General features: G+C 38.5%; 1 protein-coding gene across 4 annotated transcripts in view; it reads right to left on the reverse strand.

The window, feature by feature from the left end:
• Window positions 1-21763, reverse strand: part of MICU3 (mitochondrial calcium uptake family member 3) — a 75965-nt gene that overhangs the window by 12263 nt on the left and 41939 nt on the right. Inside the window, exons 6-9 of one of the 4 annotated variants that reach the window (XM_036300059.1) lie at window positions 20609-20691; window positions 16776-16847; window positions 11721-11759; window positions 4205-4300 (exon numbers count right to left, since the gene is read on the reverse strand). In XM_036300059.1, the coding sequence (XP_036155952.1) occupies window positions 4205-4300; window positions 11721-11759; window positions 16776-16847; window positions 20609-20691 (290 nt within the window). The remainder of the gene's footprint in view (window positions 1-4204; window positions 4301-11720; window positions 11760-16775; window positions 16848-20608; window positions 20692-21763) is intronic. The other 3 variants (XM_036300060.1, XM_036300061.1, XM_036300062.1) reach the window with 3 other exon arrangements.

Genomic DNA, 21763 nt, shown 5'->3' on the forward strand with positions numbered 1-21763 from the left:
GGGAGTGGCAGGAGAGATATCTCATGTTTATTATAGACATTTTTTGTGATAGTATACAATCAAGTCTAATCAGTTTATTACCCATAGAACAGCTTAAATTAGTAGGAGAAGGAAATATTTGAGAAGGCATGCCTAAAAGGAGCATAAGAGTGAAGGACCTAGCCAATCAGAAGTCAGCATGAAGAACTGGGCTAGCCATCTAGCAGCTAAAAGAACGGAACGTGGAAGGACAAAATAGGTCAGAGGAGGAGGGTTGGTGTTTTAGAAAGCTGTTTACTTCAAAAATAAGCAGTAGTGTGGTGAGCAAATACGATGAAGCGTAGGAGTCAGAGTCTGGCTTTGAGTCCTGACTTTTTTCATTAGTTTAAGTGACTATGGTGAAGTCAGTCTCTCTGAGGATATTATCCTCAGGAATAACAAAGTATCCTATATGATAAAAGCGTAGTATGCAAATTGTCCCCTCGACCGGGAGTTCGTCTGGGAGTTCGACCAGGGGGTAGCTGGGGGAAGGGAGGGAGGCCCTGGCCGGCAGCCGCTAGGGACCCTATCAGTGCATGGATTTTGTGCACTGAGCCTCCAGTCTACTATAAAGGATTATTGCATTAGATAACACATGTAAATCATTTAGCACTTTAACTGGCATATTGTAAAGGCCCAATAAGTGTTAGCTATTATTATTTTAGCCAAATCCATGTATTTTAAGAAGTTTAGATAGAAAAGATAATAATGTTGAAGCTTAATGTAAAAAAAAAAGATTTTTACGTGGTACACTTTAACTTGTTATTGAAACTACACATATAATATTATATAGATCTGAAAAAAAGATGCCTTAAAATGAGAGGTTACAGAAAGACCCAAAGTTAGTGAACTCAGATAACACATTATGGAATGCTTTCTGTAGTGCTGTGCTGTCCTTTACCTCGAGACCTAACACACGGGAATAAGATGGCTTTGTTTTACACAGGTTTAAATAATGACCTCATTCAGCCAGTTTTTCTCATGCCCACAGAGCACAGCGGATCTTCATTTACAGTCTTTCATCATGAAAATCTTATTAGACTTAGGTTGCACTTATCCAGATAATCCAGAGCCACAGAGGCATAAGTAAAAGTTTGACATTAGAGAGAAAAATTAGAAAATGGGGATGGTGAAAACTGCCCCCCTTCAATGAAACGGAGTACTGTTGGGAGTCACCGAAAACTACACCAGAGTCCTTGGTATCCTAACAATGTTATATAACTTGCATCACAGGAGGGCTGGGACAAAAATAGAGACTTCATCCCTTTGATTCTTGTGCTCATTGTTAAACTAAAATGAATTCAGGTGTTTTCATAAGAAAGCAAGAAACTGCCACAAAAGAAACCCAGGGGTCATTTACATGAAAGGCCATTATCTAACTTTGTTTTGATGAAAACTTACTTTAAATGGTTTCATAAAAAATGAAATAAATTAGTAAATTTGCATGAAATAAAAATATCCAACTATTAAAATAAAGAGTTTTAAGGATATCATTTCAACATATTTTTACTGATTCCAATGTGATAATCTTATCAAGCTTTATCCCAGGGCTGGAGGGATTGTTGGCAGAGGTTCTGAATAACCTACTGAAATTTAGTAAGGACGAGTAAAGTTTAAAGCAAACAAAAAATTTTTAATTTCATCTATAAAACTCAAAATAGTTTTTATAATTTGATATTCAAACTGTACTCAACAGTTGTTTGAGAGGCTTACGTAAATGTATTATCTATTATTTTGGTTAGAAAGTAGTGTTAGCTGTGGCATATTAAATTCATTATAATATGGTTTTACTATAATTGAAAATCATCTATTGTTAGAAACAGCTCTGGCATAAGAATATGAAAGGCTAATCTCAAATTTACCTACAATATTTGAAGAAAAATGCTTATCTGAAGATTTACATTTTAAATATACAAGAAACAAAGAAATAAAAATAGATTTCTAAGCTTTCTTTCTGAAACAATTTGAATCCTGAAATACTGATATTATAAACAAGTCAGTGTTACACCAGCATCAGTAGTAACCTATAAGTAATTAGAATGAGTTGTAACTTAACATAGTTAATTCTGTTATCCTCTCTAATGTGGGAAGGTGGTAACAGACAATCCCCAAATAATTATTTTCCTTTGGAATATAGCTTGTTTTGTTTTTGTTTCTACTTTCTCTTCTCCATAAGATTTACTTTCATGATGCTTGAATAAATTCATTCATTAATTTAGCATAAGCTGATTATAGTGTGGATTGGCTACAACCAACAGTGTGCTAGTAAACTGGTGCTCCTGGACAAAAAGCCCAATGGGTGGTGTTTGCCCATTTCTATGGTATTAATACTCCCATCATGGGCATTTTCAAGGTACCAATGAGATTTAACAGGATGATGAGTTAGGAAGAGCTGTGCAGAACTAGCTGTGAGAAGCCAAAAAACCAGCTCCAGCACACCTCTGCCAGAGTGATAAACACCTTCAAAAGAACCTATAATCACAATCTTTGAGTGTACGTAAGAGTTTCCTGGTCTTCTGATACTAAACCTCCAGGATATAAATTAAATTAAACATCTAATGCACAGATTGTGTTGAATTGAGATTTTCTAAAAGAGTTAAATGAGATTAAAGATAGGCTGGAGGCTGAGAGGTGGTCAGACTAGAACGGGGAGGGACAACAGTGACTTGACTAGACTTGACTAGAAGCGAGGCCACAGTAGCTCATAGAGGCTCAAAGGGCTGGTGTCCCAAGTGGCTCTTACTTTTAGGCTCTGGAAAGTAAAGGCTCACAGTAGTGCCTTCGCTTTGTGCCTGCACAAATGATCACAGAATTAAGCACTTCCAATGTGTGTCTGCACAGATGATTAGAACTAAGTACCTCTAAATTATCTATAAGTGGAACATCTATTACCACTTCATGCTTAAAAATAGTTCGAATTTAAAAGGTAATTTAAAAGAGTAATTGCTCACCATAATTATACCATATTGATATATCAAACACAGTTTAGAGATAGGGGGAAAGCTTTATTTCTTTTGGGACTTTAAAATTGAACATAACTGACAAAAAACGAACATTTCTAAGTGTTTGCCCTAATCTAAAGGTATCATTTGAGTAACACTGTATATATAAATGACAGAAATTACACCTAATCCAGTTTACTTCTCTAGATATTTTTACGTGTAACTTTTAAAAGTCAAACTTTAGAAAAAGAAATGAGAAATCAACTTTACAAAGAAAAAGCTAATGAGAGATATATCTGTTAGTATTTACTAAAAAGTCCTTTGTTGTAAGATGATAGCCATCTCTAAAGTTCTTTAAAAAATCTCAATAGAAACCATAAAATAACTCCTGGCCAGGTAGCTCAGTTGGTTAGAGCAACGTACTGATCGAACCAAGGTTGTAGGTTTAATCACTGATCAGGGCACAAACATGTATGAACCAATAAATGCATAAATAAGTGGGACAACAAACTGATGTTTCTGTCTCTCAAGTCAACAAGAAAAAGATTATTTAAAAAACATAAATTAGTGTTTAATCCACAAGACACAGCCCATCTTTTAAAATGACAAATCCCTATGAACAGCAGCATAATCAGAGCGGGGTGCTGGAGCAGTCTGAGTGCAGCAATAAGGTTTGTGTCTCAATAAAATTCAAAACCAGCATGAATAACAGTTGGTGTGCTTTTTATTTTCCACGCACTAAACAATGTCAAGAGGAAATGTTCTCCCTTCCTTGACTGCTCCTACCACACCTGCTCCACACTAAGCTACTCTCTATTGATATTAGGAAACTTAATTGTTTAAATCTAACTCTAGCAATTAGCTATCTTTTACCAAAGTTAAGTTTCATCATTTCATGAAATATTTCAAGTTATAAGGTTAGAAGAATCTGTGAAACTATGAAATAGCATTTTCAAATTTTCTCAAGTTAAAAATAACAATACTTCCTTTTAATTAAGTTGGAAAGTCATGTTTTCTACAACAAGCAAGTTGATTTAACATAGATATAGGTGATCTTGCAGTCTCTGCCAGCATAGCTGACATACTCAAATACACCACTTACACATAGAAATTACTGCTTTATTGGAGGAAAGGAAAAAGATAAAATATATCTTTGGCTCCATCATTATGACTCTAAAATAAAACAAGGCCGAGATTAACAAAATGGCAAATAATACAACGACCTGGTCGAGGTTTAATTATACCTCTGCGAGGTCTGAAAACAGTGCTTGGCTTGTATTACGTCTCAATGTATCCCAGTAGCTTCTGGAGACAAGTTCCTCAGCATCTGGTTTAAGTACCTGTAGAAGTTTTAAGAAGCACAACTGAAATCTAAAAGGTAGTCACAAAGAATGACAATTTATACACTTTAAATCTTTTCACCCAACCTTGAAAAGAAAACACATTAGCTTACCTTCTTTTGTTTTCTGCTGCACACAACAGTATTATATTACATTGCCGGTAAACCCTGGGTATTTTCAAAGGTGTAATGGTATATAACCACTCTTTCTAAGTACAATGTGGCTTTGTCAAAAAGAATCATATTCTTCACCCCTCCCCCAAGCCCTTCTACTGAAACATGTGTAACTTCTAAGAAAGTGTGAAATAAAAATTTTATTCATGCCTGATGTGAAGTCAATTCATTTGTAGAAGATCTGGGGAATTTTGTAGCAACCAATAAAAACCATGATTAATTTAAAAATGAATTATTATTGGCTGGCATACATTGTGTTAGTGCATCAAAGAATCAAAATGACCGTATCCACACTTTAGAGAAACAAAATTTAAACTAATCTGAAATTTGTCAAAAAGAAATAAGCCAGTTTACTCAAAGCTCTTCAGGGATTTGATAGGTGTGTCTGTCGATATATACTACATATATCTATGATACTTGCTATTTACCATAAGGAGAGAACACTAGCTTCTACCTCAGTATTGGCTAGTTTGAAGAAGAGGATATCTAGACTAAGAAGTGTAGTCTAATCTTCATATGAAAATGCAGAACTACAAGCGTAAGAGTTTATAAAGACTCAAAAGTAATTAAATGTAAGTTTCTGTCCAGATTTACCAGGGAAGGCTTCCCAGGTTCTTGGGCTTGGGATTCTTTGATTATCGTGGGAAGAAAATGCAGCACGGTACACTTAGGAGTAGCAGCTGATGACAAGAGCACTTTTATTTATGTGTGTGTGTGTGTGTGTGTGTTAATTTTTAAAAGTCTGATGCCGCTAATAAAATTATAACGCATCTGAGAATTATTTCAAAGATCCAAGTTTCAATTCATTATTAACTTGAAAGCACTGCCTATTGCCCGTATTTGAATAAAATCTTTAAACATGTTAATAGTACAGTATTATTCAGCAGGAGTCACGTATATAACATGGACATATTTATTACCATAAGTGTAAGTTTAGCCATATGACATTTTGCTCATCACCCCCTTTAGTAACTAAACAAGCTTTAACTAAAATTATAAGCTAAATAAGTAAAATGAGCTGAATATAGAACTAACACAGTTCACTTTCTTTTATATAGGTATGGTAGAACCTCAATAAATGGTAGCCAGATTAAATAGTGTGCAAATATTATCTAAACATTTTGAACATGGATATACTTTTAAATTGTAACTTAGAAGGTTAATATATGATAAAGAAAAGGATGATTAAATCTATCAAGCTAGAAAATAAGACTTACTATATTATTCTTAGGAGGGTTACAGGAATGACTTGCTTTGTGAAGCCTCTTCCCTACTTCCAAACACTTGTCAACATCACACACACACACACACACACTGATGACATTAGAAAAATATTTACAACCTGTTAAGGGATGAAATCAATTTTATAAACTTTACTGACATGGATCTCTATCGAAAAAAACATATTTCCTGCGCATAGAAAAGAGGTAAGTATACTCCAATATACTGATTACCTCTGAATGGTGGCATTAGAATATTTTTTATTTTCTCCTTTTCGCGTTGCTATATTTTAAAATAAGAATGTGTATTCATCTATCAGGATAATATATCACTTTTTAAAAAATACATTTTATTCATTTTTTAGAGAGGAAGGGAGAGGGATAGAGAGTTAGAAACATCCATGAGAGAGAAACATCCATCAGCTGCCTCCTGCACCCCCCGCACTGGGGATGTGCCCACAACCAAGGTGCATGCCCTTGACCGGACTCGAACCTGGGACCCTTCAGTTCACAGGCCAAAGCTCCATCCACTGAGTCAAACCGGTTAGAGCGAAGATAATATATATATATATCACTTTTTAAAAGAAAATAAAAGTCTTATTTAGAACATAACAGCTTAATAGTCACCTCCTGCAGAAAGCTTCCCCACTTTTTATTTAGCTTCAGGTTAAATTTTGCTAGAATATACAACGGAATGGCTGCATTAAAGAGTCTTTTAAATTATAAAGTTTCTGAGGGAAGGGACAATGTTCTCACAGCAACTACTGTCATGCCTTGTGTTAAATAAATATATGGCATGCAACTGCAGGGAAATATGGCTAATATATCAGTGGTTTTCCTGGCACAGTCATAGATTCCTATATGTGTGTCTGTTCAGGAGCCAATATTTTATTATTTAATTAATGGCTTGGATGATGTAATTAAGAGTAAATTTTCAGAACATGCAAAACTAGTAGAAATTTTTAATACCAGAAAAATATAATAGAATATTTAAAATAAACTTAAGGTAGCCATAACAATTAGAATAGATTTTAATAGCAAGAAATGCAAAGCAAACAAAATCAGAACAAACACATGCAGGCTAAGGAAAGACTGATAGGGGAATATGCCCAAATATAACTGTGTGCTGTGATTATAAAACAGGTATTATAATGTTTTGATATGCAAACAGTAGAAAAACTGGCAAAGAATTTCTTCAGTCTTAGTGTCTCTGATGACTCTGTGACCTTTAGGCCTCCTTACCAGAGTGTAAGGTAGGTCTATGCCTTTATTAAAAGAGGTAAAAGATAGATAGTTCAGTGAATATTAAAGAATAAAAGTAAACAATCTTCATATTTGAGAGGTTCAATAAATTTTGTAACAGGTAATAGCAAAAAGGATGTTATAGAATTGTAGAACACCAAAGGCAAAAAAAAAAATCTTAAAAGTAGCAAGAAAGAAAACAGACTATCTACAAAAGAGTAATACTTAGACTTAGAACTGACTTTTCAATGTCAATAATAGAAATCAGAAGACTGGAATGTTATCATAATTTGCTGAGAATAAGTGTCAACCTATAACAATATACCTAGTAAAATTATCGTTCAAAATAAGGGCATATATACATATATTGAATCATTATGTTGTATACCTGAAACCAATATGTTATATGTCAATCATACCTCAATTAAAAATCAGAAAAAAACCACCCCGAAATCATAGAAACTTAACAGATGAGTGGTTGCCTGAGGTGGGGAAGGAATGGGCAGTAGGTGAAGGTGGTTAAAAAGGAAGGAACTCCTACCATTTGCAACAGCATGGATGGAGCTGGAGAGCATTATGCTAAGCGAAATTAGTCAGTCAGAGAAACTGATGAACAAAACTGATGAACAAAAACAGATCCAGAGACAGAGAAGCATCAATCAGATGCTCAAACCTCAGAGGGAAGGTAGGGGAGGGTGGGAATAAGGGGGAGAGATCAACCAAAGGACTTGTATGCATGCATATAAGCCTAACCAATGGACACTGAGAGTGGAGGGGGGCGGGGATGAGGGCATAAGCTGGGGGTGGGGGTGGGGGGGTGGGAGTGGCTGGGGTGAGGTCAATGGGGGGAAAAGGAGAATTATGTAATACTTTAAACAATAAAGAATTTAAATTAAAAAGTTTTAATTTCAAAAGAAAGAAAAAAAAGAATGTACTTGCTGAAGAATAAACTTACAATTTTGTTAAACTGACCTTTGAGCATACATCTTTTCAATATTTGGTGTGGTGAGCCTGGAAGCATGCGTAAAGCACTTCTCCTGCCTACTAAAGTCATATGATTGTCTTCAGAGAAAAAACATGTGTGTGACGGTTTGTGTTGCAAAGAAAAGTAGCCACTTTTTTTCATGAACAATCATTTTTACTTGAAAGAATGACTGATAGACAAACTATGGTTGTTTAGACTTTGGTATCTGGCAGACATTTTTTTTTTAAGTGAACCAAGTGAGCCGGTCACTCCAAGGGAAGCAATTGAGAGTATTTGCTGCCAAAATAACATACTGCAACAGCTTGACTTGCAGAAGCATCTATGAGAAACCAGCTGTCTTCTATGAAGCCAGATATTAAATAGATTTGCAAAGAATGTAAAATGCCACTATCCTCACTACATTTTTGGAGTTATTTTTCATTAAAATGTTCGTTAACATGTGAGTTTTTATTTTAAAAGGATAATAAATATTTTTAAATTTCTCAGTTGTAACTTCTAATATGGTAAATACTAGTAAATATAGATAGATATAACCAATACAAACAAAAGCTCTTTTGGGTCCTCAATAATTTTCAACAATGTAAAGGGGTTCTGAGACCAAAATGTTTGAAAACTGCTGCTTACAGCAATAACAGTGAATGAACTAGACCTAGATACAACAATGAAAATGAAATGGACAATCATGATGTTGAGTCAAAGAAGAAACATGAAAAACTCATATAATATGATCCCATTTATATGAGTTCTAAAATGGGTAAAACTAAATTATATGATTTATGATGCATACATAAGTAGGTGGTAAAACTGAAAAGACAAAGAAGTGGTTTACATAAAAGTCATTTTTGTAGTTATCTTTTGGAGAAGAGGAAAGAATCATCATTAGAGAGACAATAGAAGGAGCTTTTGGGGGCATGGCAAGTTTATTTTTTAGCTATATTGTGGTCAAACTTTTATTATTTATTTTATTTACAGTAAATTTCTGAACTAAAAATATATTTTGAAAATCAGGAAAAGCTTCATCATCATTAGAGGGAAAAATAGAAAATAAAAAACACAAAATACAAAAATAACAAAATATTAATAAAAATAAAGGTGGTATATTTATTTTAACAATAAAATATATTTTAAGAAAAAAACATTTCTAGATATCTAGGGCTAGTATATTATAGAAGAGTCAATTCATTAAAAAGACATAAGTAATTTATATTCTTAAATAGGCAATAACAATGTTTCAAAAGTATGTAAAATAAAAAATAACATAATTATAAGTAGAAATTGACAAGTCTATCATTGTAACATATAATTTAACATACTAACTGAAAGATTAAGCAGACAAAAACATTAGAAATAACAGATTTAAAACATTTAATTAATAAGTTTGTTCTAATATGTTTTGATATATTATCTATCTTAAAAATATAACCCTATACCCCAAATTAGAACATACACATTTTTTTCAAACACAGATCATTTGTAAATATTAACATTGTTTTAGTTCATAAAACACACCTCAACATGTGTCAAAAAATTGTATAAAAGCTAGTACATTTTTTTACTACAATGGATATAGGGTAATTAAGATAATCTTTAAGTACTTTAAAAAGTCACATAAGGCATACCAAAATCAAATATACTTCACTTTTGCATTATTTATTTTTTTGAATTTTAAATATATCTTTTCATTACAATGGTCAGATAATCAAGAGTTGGCTATATCAGAAATATGAAAAGAATCAGGGTTGTTTGGAACAGAAAGGTATAGGTAATGATCCTCCTAAATACCGAAGCAAGAAACGAAGTAAACAGTAACTTGACAGAATACAGGTAGAACCTACTGCAGGAGCAGTTAAGTTTTGGGACAGGGTCCAACAGAGGACACAGAATCTCTGTCTCTATAGTCAAGTCAGGAGGGCTTCTGCTTTTACTGAGGAACTTCTTTCTAAGGGTAGAATCTTAGGTTATATTCAGCTCCATGAACTGTACTCAAATTATCTACTTGATCATTCCAGTTCATCTACAGCTCCGGAAACTAGCAGATAATTACCAGTTAATTCATATTATTATAATAATATATTTGTGCAATACATACACCAATCATATTTCATATAAACTTTTAGGCTATCTGAATTTTTCTAATTTTAAATAAATTTTTCTTGTTTGCTTGCATTTTATTAAAAAAATTATTATGAATTTAAAGGAAAACTATAAATTGCCATAGTTGGAAAATGGCTCATGCAATGACATATTAGATTAGAAAAATAAATAATAAAGACATAAGTATTAACATTTATTAAGTTTCACAAGACATATGGTATTATAAACTATATTTATCTTTCATTTTCTTACCAATTTTTGAAATGATTAATAGAGGAATCTTTTCAAAATTTTAAGAAAATGATAGACCATATTTAAAGACAAACAGTCATGAATTTTTTAGAAAAAATTTAAGTATCTTGTAAAGAATCAAAATAACTAGTCCGTCCTAAGGGTCCCATGGACTTGGCTTGTTCGCCAACCCATTCTAGGTCCACTCCTTGCGACTTTGGCAAGGTATCAGAGGTTTATGTTATGCCGAATTGGCCTCCAGCATATGTTCAAATCTAGAACAGAGTCAGGTTTTGTGCCTTGAACTTTTGATTGTCCAACACAGGAGGCAGCACAGCTGCTTACAGAGTTGCACACTATAACTGAACTCTCTGACCTGCATTATACTGAGTCCATCACCCTGAATTCAAAGGCCTACTCTCAGGTGGAACTTATGTAATTTGAGGGATCCTTCTAACCTTGGGGAAATTAAATGAACCCTGCATGTGCTTTTTTTTAAAATATATTTTATTGATTTTTTACAGAGAGGAAGGGAGAGAGATAGAGGGTTAGAAACATCGATGAGAGAGAAACATCGATCAGCTGCCTCCTGCACATCTCCTACTGGGGATATGCCCGCAACCCAGGAACATGCCCTTGACCGGAATCGAACCTGGGACCTTTCAGTCCGCAGGCCGACGCTCTATCCACTGAGCCAAACCGGTTTCGGCGAATCCTGCATATTTATATTTAAAAGGGGCATGGCCTACTCTTAGTTGTTTAGTAGCTGGGCTAACCAACAAGCTCAACTTTCCAGGAGAAAGCAAAGAAGAAAGCTTAGCATAAGAAGAGTATATTGGAAGATCATTTACAGAACTCCTAACTTCATCAGGAAAAGAAGAGTCTGAAAATCATAATCCTCTTTGAGAAATAACATGATACATTGACAGATTAAACATATCTAATGTCATCTTATACCAGACTTTTGTATAGAACATAGGTGATAGGCAGGTATCAAAGGTTTTAGAAAAAAAAATTGGGAGAAATACTGAAAACTAAGAAAAGTCTATCCATTAACAAAACTCTGTATTAGAATTGAGAAAATAATGTATGTCAGGTACGTAGACCTAATTCTTAAAATGCCTGTGTTTGCAGGAGCATAGTCTGAAAATCTGCTCCATAATTTGTATTTAACTCTTCAAAAACTGCTGAAAATTTTAAAATTTCAATTGTTTACCAGAGTTGCTGGTTGTTGTTCACTCATCTTTTCTTTATTTCAATCTAAAGTTAAAGTTATACAATTACTCTGTAAATTTTAGTCTTCTCATAAATATAGGAAGGAAATAAAAAAATTTTTGGCTTGGTTGCATCTTATCATATTCAATAAATTCCTAAACATTTCAGTAGCAGATATAGTTTTAGATAACAAAATAACATTATCAAGTATAACAGGGGAGGGATATTCACATAAAGAATATTTAAAGTATTGTACATACACTATCAGTAGGTGAATGGTATCCATACAGTTGAAGACGCTGACATAGAGCACAAAGGGCCAAATGAAGTGTCACATTTCAGAATGAACCCAAGTACAGCAAAAGAAAAAAAGAAAAAGATGACAAAATAATCAATTAGGAAGGGCAAATCATTATGCTACATTCTATATACAGTGCATACACACAAGTGGGATAAATGTTAAAGATGAGAAGCAAAGTTTAAAAAATCTCATATAATTAAACATTATTTATAATGTGCTCATTTCAATCATTTCAATTGTAACTTTCTGATGGAGCTATTGCTTTGAGTAAAACTTGTTCCTCCAAAGTATGTGACTTTATTTAGACACCAGTGGCCCAGTGCAGTGTGGGAGCCCCATGATCTATCGCCCCAAAGAGGTAGGCCCTGCCCACCCATCCGGGGCTCCTCAATGGATTGCCCCAAAGAGGTAGGCCAAAGCCATCGGAGGCCTGCGGACACCTGGCGCAGGCACACAGAGGTCCCACCATGGCCCCGCCCTCGGGATGGGCGTGGTGGAGGCCTGAGGACCTCCGCGTGCCTGTGGACCCCTGGGCCGGTGCAGGGGGCATGGATGTGAGCCTCACGTCCCAGGGTCTGTTGCCAGGGTCGGGAACGCAAGCCTGATATCTCCGGACCGGCACATGGGAAAGGACGTGAGCCTCACATCCCAGGCCTGTTGCCAGTGTCGGGGATGTGAGCCTCATGTCTCCAGGCCAGCACAGGGGGCAGGGACGCAGCCTGCTGATTGGTCATTAAGTGTCGGCGTCCCGACCAATTTGCATATTATCTTATTATTAGATAGACTAGAGGCCAGGTGCACGAAATTTGTGCACTGGGGGGAGGGGGTGGTGGTGGTGGTGGTGGTGGTGGTGTATGTGTCCTTTAGCCCAGCCTTCACCCTCTCCAATCTAGGATCCCTCTCATAGTCCGGGACTGCTGACTCCCAACTGCTTGCCTGCCTGCCTGATTGCCCCTAACCACTTCTACCTGCCAGGCTGATCACCCCCTAACCAAGTGGTTCTCAACCTTCTGGCCCTTTAAATACAGTTCCTCATGTTGTGACCCAACCATAAAATTATTTTTGTTGCTACTTCATAACTGTAATGTTGCTACTGTTAGGAATCGTAATGTAAATATCTGATATGCAGGATGGTCTTAGGCAACCCCTGTGAAAGGGTCGTTCGACCACCAAAGGGGTCGCAACCCACAGGTTGAGAACCGCTGCCCTAACCACTCCTCTGCCAGCCTCACTGATGCCTAACTGCTCCCCTGCCGGCCCAATCGCCCCCAACTGCCCTCCCCTGCAGGCCTGGTCACCCACAATGGCTCTCCCCTGTAGGCCTGGTCCCCCCTAACTACCCTCCCCTGCCAGCCTGGTTGCCCCCAACTGCCCTCCCCTGTAGGCCTGGTCCTCCCCAACTGTCCTCCCCTGCAGGCCTGGTCGTTCCCATCTGCCCTCCCCTGCAGGCCTAGTCACCCCCAACTGCCCTCCCCTGCAGGCCTGGTCACCCCCAACTGCCCTCTCCTTCTGGCCTGGTTGCTCCCAACTGCCCTACCCTGCTGGCCTGGTCCCCCCCCCCCCAATTGCCCTCCCCTGCAGGTCTGGTCACCCACAATGGCGCTCCCCTGCAAGCCTGGTCCCTCCCAACTGACCTCCCCTGCAGGCCTGGGTCCCCCGCAACTGTCTTCCCCTGCTGGCCTGATTGCCCACAATTGCCCTCCGCCTGCAGGCCATCTTGTGGCGGCTATCTTGTGTCCACATGGGGTGGCCATCTTGTGTGTTGGAGTGATGGTCAATTTGCATGTTACCTCTTTATTAGAGAGGATGCTTCAGTAATTCTATATGCGACAGGGGGATCTAAATGTAGCATCATGGCAGTAGAAATGGTATGAGAGACCTGTGATGGAATCTTGTTCTGCTCTTATATTGCCATGACCTTAGGCAAGTTAATGAATCCCTCTAGGATTGTTTTCTCATCTGTAAAACAGGCATGGTACTTATCTGGGAGACACATAATGAGAACTAAATGGAAGTAAAATTTGTAACAGCTATAGCACAGAGCTTAGCAAATAATGTGTCTCAAGAATGTTATGTTCATTTTCCTCTCTCCTTTTGAAATATAGTTAATCTTATTTGGCATGTAAATATTTTTACATTTGGTTTTGATTTAATTTTTATTTGGGTATATAAATATTCAGGTTTAAGTAACTATATGGTTCTACTAATTCCTTTTTGAGTGTTTATTTTACATACTGTTAAGTGGCTACATGTTTTAGCTCATTTAAACCCCATAAGAATCACATGTGACCATTACTCCTCTTGTCCCCTTTGTAAAAATGAAGAAACTGAGCCACAGGGATGTTAAGGACCTTATTCAAGGTCACCCAGGTATTAAGGACAGAGCTGATATTCCAACCCTGTGCTATGCTATCTCTCTAATTTAATCCATATATTTTCACTCTCAACTGAATTTTAATAGCTTCAAAACTCAAAAATCTCATCAGTTCATATTTGCATTATTTAAAATATGATGGCTATTAACAATAAGTTACCACTAATTAAACATTTGTAGAGAGCTATACAGTGGGGCCTTGACTTACGAGTTTAATTCGTTCCGAGGCCGAGCGCCGAGCTCATTAAAGAGCTTGTTAACTCAAATTACTCTATCAACTCAATGCAAAAAATCGGCCGAGAGACAGCTGGTATCTCAAAAAACTCGTTAGTCGGGACACTCGTAAGTCAAGGCCCCACTGTATTATCATAGAATGGTAAGGCTGTTTTAAGAAATAGCCTGATAGCTATATTAGGTAAATGAGATTTCAGGAGCACTAATTAAATGATGTATGTTAATTATTTGAATTCCTGGTAGACCAATGCAAATCACTAATTTGCAAATGAAACAATTGCCATTTACATGCCAACAAAATTCACTATGTTTCTGCTATCTAAGTACTAGATGAAGAAATATGCTACAGTGGGTAAAAGTTTAGATTTTAGAGCTGGTCAGCCATGGGTTCAAATCTTGGAATTGTCATTTAATCCTATCTAATAATAGAGAAACATGGTAATTAACCATAACTTCGCTACCCTTCCCATTGGCTAATCAGCGAGATATGCAAATTAACTGCCAGCCAAGATGGCGGCCGGCAGCCAGGCAGCTGAAGTAAACAGGAGGCTTGCTTGCTCCAGTGATGGAGGAAGCCAAGGTTCCCCGCCTGCCGCTGCTGGGCTCTGAGCTCCGGATGCAACAATGTTGCAATTATAGAACCTAAACAAACCCCAGAAACCTGCTTTCAGCCAGCGCGGCCTCAGAGCTTAGAGCGTCCAGTGATGGCAACAGAGTTTCAATTATTGAATCTAAACAAACCCAGATACCTGCTTTCAGCCGGCAACGGCCTCAGAACTGGAGCCGGCTCTCAGCATCAGTGACAGCTATAAAAGGTAAATAAATCCCAGAATAAAAGAAAAAAGATAAAAGGAGAGGCTGGGAGCTTCAGTCACCCATCAGCCTGAAAACAGCCCTCAGCCCCTCACCCAGACTGGCCAGGCACCCCAGTGGGGACTCCCACCCTGAAGGGGATGTGACCAGCTGCAAACAGCCATCATCCCATCATCCAGGCTGGCCAGGCACCCCAGTAGGGACCCCCACCCGGAAGGGGGTATGACCACCTGCAAACAGCATCATCCCATCATCCAGGTTGGCCAGGCACCCCAGTGGGGACCCCCACCCTGAAGGGGGTGTGACCAGATGCAAACAGCCATCATCCCCTCATCCAGGCTGGCCAAGCACCCAAGCGGGACCCCTACCCTGATCCGGGACACCCTTCAGGGCAAGCCAGCTGGCCCCCACCCATGCACCAGGCCTCTATCCTATATAGTAAACAGGTAATATTCAAACTGACCCTAACAGCAGAAGGACTGGGAATGACTGGTCACTATGACAAACACTGACCACTGAGGGCAGACACTCAATGCAGAAGCTGCCCTCTGGTGGTCAGGGCGCTCTCACATGGGAGGAGCTCTGCTCAGTCACAAGCCAGGCTGATGGCCGCCAGTACAGCGGTGGTGGTGGGAGCCTCTCCTGCCTCCTCAGCAGTGCTACAATGTCCGACTGCAGTTTAGGCCTGCTCCCCGCTGGCAAGTTGACATCCCCCAAGGGCTGCCGGGCTGCCAGAGGAATGTCTGATTGCCAATCCCCTGGGGATCGGGCCTAAGCCAGCAGGTGGTCATCCCCTGAGGGGTCCCAGACTGTGAGAGGGCACAGGCCGGGCTGAAGGACCCACCCCTCCCACCCCCCTGAGTGCACAAATTTTTGTGCACCGGGCCTCTAGTAGCTATACAATTTTGGACAAGATATTTAACCATTTCAACAATCAGTTTCCACATCTATAAGTACATCTATAAGAGAATTGCTGGGTAGATTAAATGAGAAATGCAGGCAAAGCATCTAGTATGGTGCCTGGTAATAAGGACGCAGTACCTATTATTTTTTTTTATGTGGACCTGGGATGTTGTCAGGTTGAAATACTTGGGGCAAGAAAAAGAAAACTGGTAGGAAAATGGAGTGAAATGTTGCTTAACTCTACCTTCGGAGTAAGATGAAAACATCATCCCAGAAGAAAAATCTATAATATATACTTCTAAGAATGCAAAATAACATATTATTTCCTTGTTTTTACTTCAACATCCATATTGTTATAGTACCATTAAATTCTATATGGGTAATGAAATCTTTGCAATTCTCCTTTAAATTGTATATGCATAATGATTTATATTAACTTGTTAATGAATCTCATGGAATACCACAATATGAATAAAATTATTTAATGAATGTAATTATGGCTACAGAAATGTAATAACAATATTTGATATAAATGTTGGTATCAATACATGTAATACTGCAGCAATTTTTCTATATAAGAACTTTAAAAAGTTTTCAAGAAAGGAACAGCCCCAAAGTTATAGACTTTATTGTTTTCAACATAAGTAATTATCTAGAAACCCCCCTGAAACTACTATAAATTATTCTTACCAGCATTGCACGCTTTTCTTCATCTCCTTTAGTTTCTCTCTTTTCATTTTTTTTCCTGAATATCTCTTGAAGCTGAAAAGAAAACCAATCAATATCAAACAAGAGTTTCTGGGTACCCACCTACTTATCTGTGGGTTGCTGATACCAAAGAAAATACAACCTTTGGTACCAGCAACCCACAGTTAGTAAAATGTACAAAATTATAGTTTTATTTTATCTCTAAGGCACAAAGACATGGAATTTATGGCACAAACATAAAGAGAGAGGAAGCCCACTGGGGTATAAAGAACATTGGAGTAGAACACAGGGTCTCTGGTTTTGAGCCCACCTTCTGTCACACATCCAATTCTAAGGTGGTGGACAAGCCACTCAACCTTCGCAGGGCTCCAACTTGCTCATATGTTAAATTAAGATGGACTAGATGACCTCTAAGGTTTTTTCAGGTAACTGAGCATTGTGATGGGAGCATGGGCTCTGCAAGTATAATCCTTGAAAAAGTTACTCTTGTTATTTAAGGCTTGTTTTCCACATCAGGAACATAGAGGTAATGCCATACCTTATGGGAAATTTTTTTCCTCTGGCTTTATGGAGGTATAATTGACAGGTCTTATATGAATGGTGTGCAGAGTAAATATTAAGTAATTACTTAGCACATTGCCTGTCACACAGTAACTCTAAGTGTTAGCTATTATTATAAATACTAGAGGCCCGGTGCACGAAATTCGTGCACTGGGGGATGGGGTTCCCTCAGCCAAGCCAGCCCCTCAGTCCGGGAGCCCTCAGTAGATGTCCTACTGATGGCCACAGTCTAGCAGCAGAGGCTCGGTGCAGGCGTCCTGTGTGTGTGTGTGTGTGTGTCTGTCTGTCTGTCTGCTGGAGGCCTGCCCCCAGCCACACCTGGGAGGCGCCCCTCTCTGTTGATCTCTCAGGCTCCTGGCCTCCACTGCATGTTGTACTCTCCCTTGAGCTGTGGCCAGGGTGGGGCACCCTTTCCTGCTGTGGGATCGCCAGAGCGACCTAGAGACAGGCGCACACAGGGCCTGGCTGCAGGCCGCCCTTTCCTGCTCTGGGACCACAGCAGCGACCCAGGGGCAGGTGCACACAGGGGCTGGCTGCAGGCCACCCTTTCCTGCTGTGGGATCACCATGGTGACCCAGGGACAGGCACACACAGGGCCTGGCTGCAGGCCGCCCTTTCCTGCTCTGGGATTGCAGCAGCGACCCAGGGGCAGGTGCACACAGGGGCTGGCTGCAGGCCCCCCTTTCCTGCTGTGGGATCACCAGGGCAACCCAGGGGCAGGCTGCCCTATCCTGCTGTGGGATCCCATCTGCGATCCCATGGGCAGGCAGGTGCACACAGGGGATGGCTGCAGGCCCCCCTTTCCTGCTCCGTGATCGCCGCTGTGATCCCACAGGCAGGCACACATGGGGGCTGGCTAGAGGCTTCCCTTTCCTGCTCCATGATCTCCAGGGCAATCCCATGGGCAGGTGCACAGGGGTGCTGGCCAGAGGCCGCCCTTTCCTGCTCGGGGATCACAGCGGCAACTCAGGGGCAGGGGCACACGGGGCTGGCTGCAGAACCCCCTTTCCTGCTCCGTGATCACTGAGGCGACCCAGGGGCAGTGGCACAGGGGGGCTGGCTGCAGGCCCCCCTTTCCTGCTGTGGGATCTTCGGTTGCTCATCCCTGGCAGGGGCGGCCAGGGAAGAGGCTGGTGCCGGCCTCTTCCGTGCCCGCTCTGGCTTCTCCGATCACCAGCAGGGGGACAGGCAAAGACGGCCGGTTCTCCGATTCAGGGCCAGGGGCAGTGCCTCCGGCTCTTGCCTGCCACCTGTGTTTCCAATCACTGTTCTTCCCCTATGGCCGCCCATCATTGCGCCTATGTATGCAAGTTAACCGCCATCTTTGTTGGCAGTTAATTTGCATATCGCCCTGATTAGCCAATGGGAAGGGTAGCGGTCGTACGCTAATTACCATGTTTCTCTTTTATTAGATAGGATTATTTCTTCTCTAAAATCCTATTTTATAAATGGAAGCCTAAGTTTTCTGGTAAGGTTATTGTTCTTGTCTCTGTAATGTACACAGCTATCTTAACTCTCCATTTCATTTTGTATGGCAGTAGTTGAAAGTCAAAAAAAATGTATTATCTTCCAAAATATGAAATAAAAACACAGTACAAAATATAATTTATTAACATATAAATTCATTTTCACACTTTTTCTTAGTGAAAAGTGTTGTTGTTTTTTGTTGTTGTTTTTTTTAGCAAAGGTTAATAATCACTTTGTAAACAGGCACGGGAATTGGACTTTAAGCCTCTATAAATAACTGCCAAACTCCACCTTCTGCTTTCAGAACTCTTGCTGTTTGCAAACCAACATCATACATGAGGAAGCAGTACTGCCACTGCAAAGAGTAAACCACAGCTTTAAAGAGAGGGCAGCTTTAATGAGTCTAGAGTGGAAACAGAAGTTCTACATAAATGTTTTTACCTCCCATCTCCACAAATGGATAGTATTCCAAAAGACACCTATATAGGCAACTTCCAATGGACTGAGTTCTAAAAGTCAATCTTTAAGTCAGTGGGGTGGAACCTGGCAGTGTTGCCACAGAAAGCCTAATGATAGTTATTTAGATTACTAGGCCCATTAGGAAATTCCTAAAATACAGTTGTACACTATCACAACAAAACTATATTTAAAACGAAATCTGTCCACTTGAGGATGTTAAGAACATAGCTCTGTGTTTGCGATGATATTGAAAACTCTCACTGCCCTACCATCCTGAAAATGAGGGGTCTTGTATGGCTCCAGCTCCAAAGGTGTGGCTCAGGGACTGTACTCAGGAGTGAGGACTACATGGGCATTAGATTAAGCGTTTTGATAGATACCAACAATTATTCTGCTTGCTTCCTTTCGAATGGTTACTAATTAGCTTTTGATGAGGATTTTTATCTCTTGTCTTTCCTACCATGGAAAAAAACGATTTCATGGTTTCTCTTCCATGTTCCAGCCTCCGAAGAAAATAGTACAGAGGTTTCCTGAGGAATTTTTAATGGCTTGTTACAAAGGAAAAATCAAAAATAAAATGGCTATATATATATGTATATGTCATTTTTTACTAGGAGAATATAGGTAAATATAGACTTGAACATAAAAGCTAAGAGTAGACCTTGTTAATGTAAAGAATAAATTAATGTTAATCTCTATTTAGGAGAAAAAAAATGTAAGAGCTATTTTGCCACAGAAGTAGGAGCAGAAACACATGGGTAAAAAGAAATTTAAAAATTTCGGAAGCAGCATGGGGTGATGAAATGATGTTGCTAGACCAGCAACAACACAGGACCCGTCAGGTGAGAAAGATCAAAGGACAAATATCTAAAAAGCAATCTTTCTTCTTCCTCTTTAGATCAGCCTTTGGTCAAAGACAAGAGAACAGAACAGGAAAATGGGGACAAGACTGGAATGCAAGGCAGAGGTGAATGAAAGAGAACAGGAAGAACAATGATTGTAAATCCTGTAATGAGAAGGAAGTTCCTCCGCAGAACTGTGACTGGGTGGCTAATAAGTTGGGGAATGAGCACTCACTGGGCATCCATTCAAAAGAAAATGTTTATTTCAAACTTCCAGAAAATGTGTAAACAACTGTAACCATCTTTATACATGGAATATAATTTATTTTTACAATGTAAAAATTACTCAAAGAATATGAGAATATACATGAAAGCATAAAATTTTCACTCTTGCTTCTACGATGTTACTTCAAATAATACAAAACATAAAAATATAAGGAATTAATATTTAATCATTGATAAAAATTCAGCAAATAATATACATACCACCAAAAACTCCTTTCTGTCCACCATCTCGTTGCCATCAGTGTCGAACATGTTGAAAGCTATTCTAAACCCTGCATGAGGCTCTGCCAGAAAAGACAGAGAAGTATTTTTGAAATGGGAAATGACTTTAAAGTACATAGTCCATATTAGTTGTAAACAGTTATTTATATTCAGTACAGAAATAACTTCTTTAAGCAATAAATTAAAGCAACATGTTGCTATTAAATATAATAAAAGCTGTATAGAAATACACATATTTCTGCTTCATATATTAGCATATTTAGTAACAGAATTGATACTATACTTTAAAAATATTGTGTGATACTGGCTGCATGGCACTGATAGTAAAATGTCACTATCTTCCTTCCAAAAATAAATATGACACAATAAAGTAATCCAAATTCTGGAGGAAATTATAATGGAAATGACCTATGAAAATAAAAGTCAAGCATGAGCGATTGCATATTTGGGTTGAAACTTTTAGAGTTTAAACTTCAAAAACAGAAATATAAAATAAGACGCTTACATAATTAATTCTCAATTGTCCCCAAAATACAAAGAATAATTAATTTTCTGAAAAAGACAGGTTTTAGCACACTATGAACTGCTTTAATTTTATGAACCCTACAATGAGGTTCAATCCTTTTTCTCTTTTCACTTCTAAAGCATAAACAAGAAAACGTGGACACAAGAAAACTTGAACATGTTGTTAAAAGAGCTCAGTGTACATGCATTTTTCAAAACATTTGACCTACTCTTTTGAGATGACTGGCAAGAAGTTTAAAAAGGGACCTCCCACAGCTACACTTGCCACTAGCTGTTGTGAAATTTTGAATCTAGCAAAGGAGAAGTACAGAGACCTACTTTCTTAACTGGTAATAGCTATCTCTGAAAATAAAGGAAATGGAAGCCATCTTTTATGCAACTTCATTTCTTGCATGTATTTTAGGAATCTAAACTTACACTTTCATTCTTATCCACTTGAGAAAGAAATAAAAAGCTACACCATCTCTGATAACCAAGTTTTAAGCTTTAAAAAGATCATAAAAATATATGTAAAAAGGAAATCCTTACAAGCATTATTTGGAAGGGAAAATAAAGTTAAAATAATAAAAAGTAAAGAGAAGAAAACTATAGATAGGTAATAGGTGATCT

The sequence above is a fragment of the Myotis myotis genome, unplaced genomic scaffold, assembly GCF_014108235.1.
Source record: "Myotis myotis isolate mMyoMyo1 unplaced genomic scaffold, mMyoMyo1.p scaffold_m19_p_3, whole genome shotgun sequence".
NCBI classification, from domain to species: Eukaryota; Metazoa; Chordata; class Mammalia; order Chiroptera; family Vespertilionidae; genus Myotis; species Myotis myotis.